This window comes from Aplysia californica, unplaced genomic scaffold (assembly GCF_000002075.1).
Source record: "Aplysia californica isolate F4 #8 unplaced genomic scaffold, AplCal3.0 scaffold00870, whole genome shotgun sequence".
NCBI lineage: Eukaryota > Metazoa > Mollusca > Gastropoda > Aplysiida > Aplysiidae > Aplysia > Aplysia californica.
In genome coordinates, this window is record NW_004798140.1 from 128172 (window position 1) to 129572 (window position 1401).

A 1401-nucleotide genomic window follows, 5' to 3' on the forward strand; every position below is an offset into this window, starting at 1 on the left:
CTCTCTCTCTCTCTCTCTCTCCACCCACCTGTGCCACAAAGACTCCCACAGTGTACCACATCCACTCCATCCCGTAACAGTATATCTCAGCCGGCAGTCCCAACATCATGATGGACGACTCAAAACTGACCATCAGGGAGATAGCCACGGGCAGAAAGGTCATCTTCCGACCGCCCACCAGGTAATCTGAAACAAGCAAACAACCAAACATATTTTTGCTTTGTCCCGTGTCTAGATCTCATGCCGAATATTTGTAATATACAAAAAAACCCAACAACCCGACAAAACTCCCCCCCCTCCCCCCAAAAGACCCCCCAAAAAACAACAACAAAAGCAAACGCATCCCTCCATGACAAAAACAACACAAAAACAAAAATAAAAACAACAGCAACAACAACAACAACAACAATACCCACGCACACACCACCGCCCCCCCTCCAAAAATCCCCCCTCCCCAAATAATAATAATAATAAAGATAATAATAGTATAATAAAAATGTGAAAAGGCAACATTTTAGAGAAGGCAATTGTCCGTCGCTATCCGGATTCGAATTCGGGACCTTATTGAATAAGAGGCGAACACCTTGACCTTTAAGGCCACGAGAACCCCCTTTCACTCACAAGAGCACATAAACTGACACATATAATATGTATAATAAAGTATAAATACAGGGAAATATACACAGGAGGATAAGTATCAAAAACTATAAAATTAATAAATAGTTTTAGAAAAATAGATGTAATGTAGAGAATTCAGGAAATGTGTGTCTGTGTAGGGAAAAAATGTGCACATAAATGTATCATGACGCGGTGGAATCAGGCGCTCGTCAATATTTGGGCATGTGGAGTTATTGGTATCCTTTTAAAGCTTGTTTATTTGTCTTGCTTCCGGCCGATGAAAGAATATCCATTTTGGTTATTTCCTTAGCTTGAGAGTCCCCAGAAACTTAATATTTGCAGTTTTTGTGCCTTTAATCAACATTTTTCAGTAAAATCCACGCAGAAATGTACTCTTCAATTGACATGAAAGGTGTTGAGTAAAGAACAATAATTCGATTAAAATTAAAAAATCTGCGGAAAAATGCCTGTCCCTTTACTTTCCTTATTTTGATGAGCGCCTGATTCCACCACGCCGCCTCACATATAATGTAAAGAATTAAGGAAATGTATTTCTGTGATGGATATACATGTGCACATGAATTATAAATGACTGTTCCCGTGAAGTTTTCCCTTCATTTGCTCTGCTATCTGTCTGTGTGTGATACTGCAAGCCGATTGTCCGACTATGTGGAGATTAGTTGCGCTCGTGACTAGCATGACTAGTACGATGTTCTTCTTTCTTCTTCGTCTTCTTCTTCTTCATTCTTCTTCTTCTTCTTCTTCTTCTTCTTCTTCTTCTTC

At 39.7% G+C, this 1401-nt stretch overlaps 1 protein-coding gene across 1 annotated transcript in view; it reads right to left on the reverse strand.

Moving 5' to 3' along the window:
* Window positions 1-911, reverse strand: part of LOC101848697 (sodium/iodide cotransporter-like) — a 12086-nt gene extending 11175 nt beyond the window's left edge. The window contains exons 1-2 of the mRNA XM_005110275.1: window positions 887-911; window positions 29-186 (exon numbers count right to left, since the gene is read on the reverse strand). Coding sequence (XP_005110332.1) covers window positions 29-186; window positions 887-911 — 183 coding nt within the window. The remainder of the gene's footprint in view (window positions 1-28; window positions 187-886) is intronic.
* Window positions 912-1401: the final 490 nt, after the last annotated feature.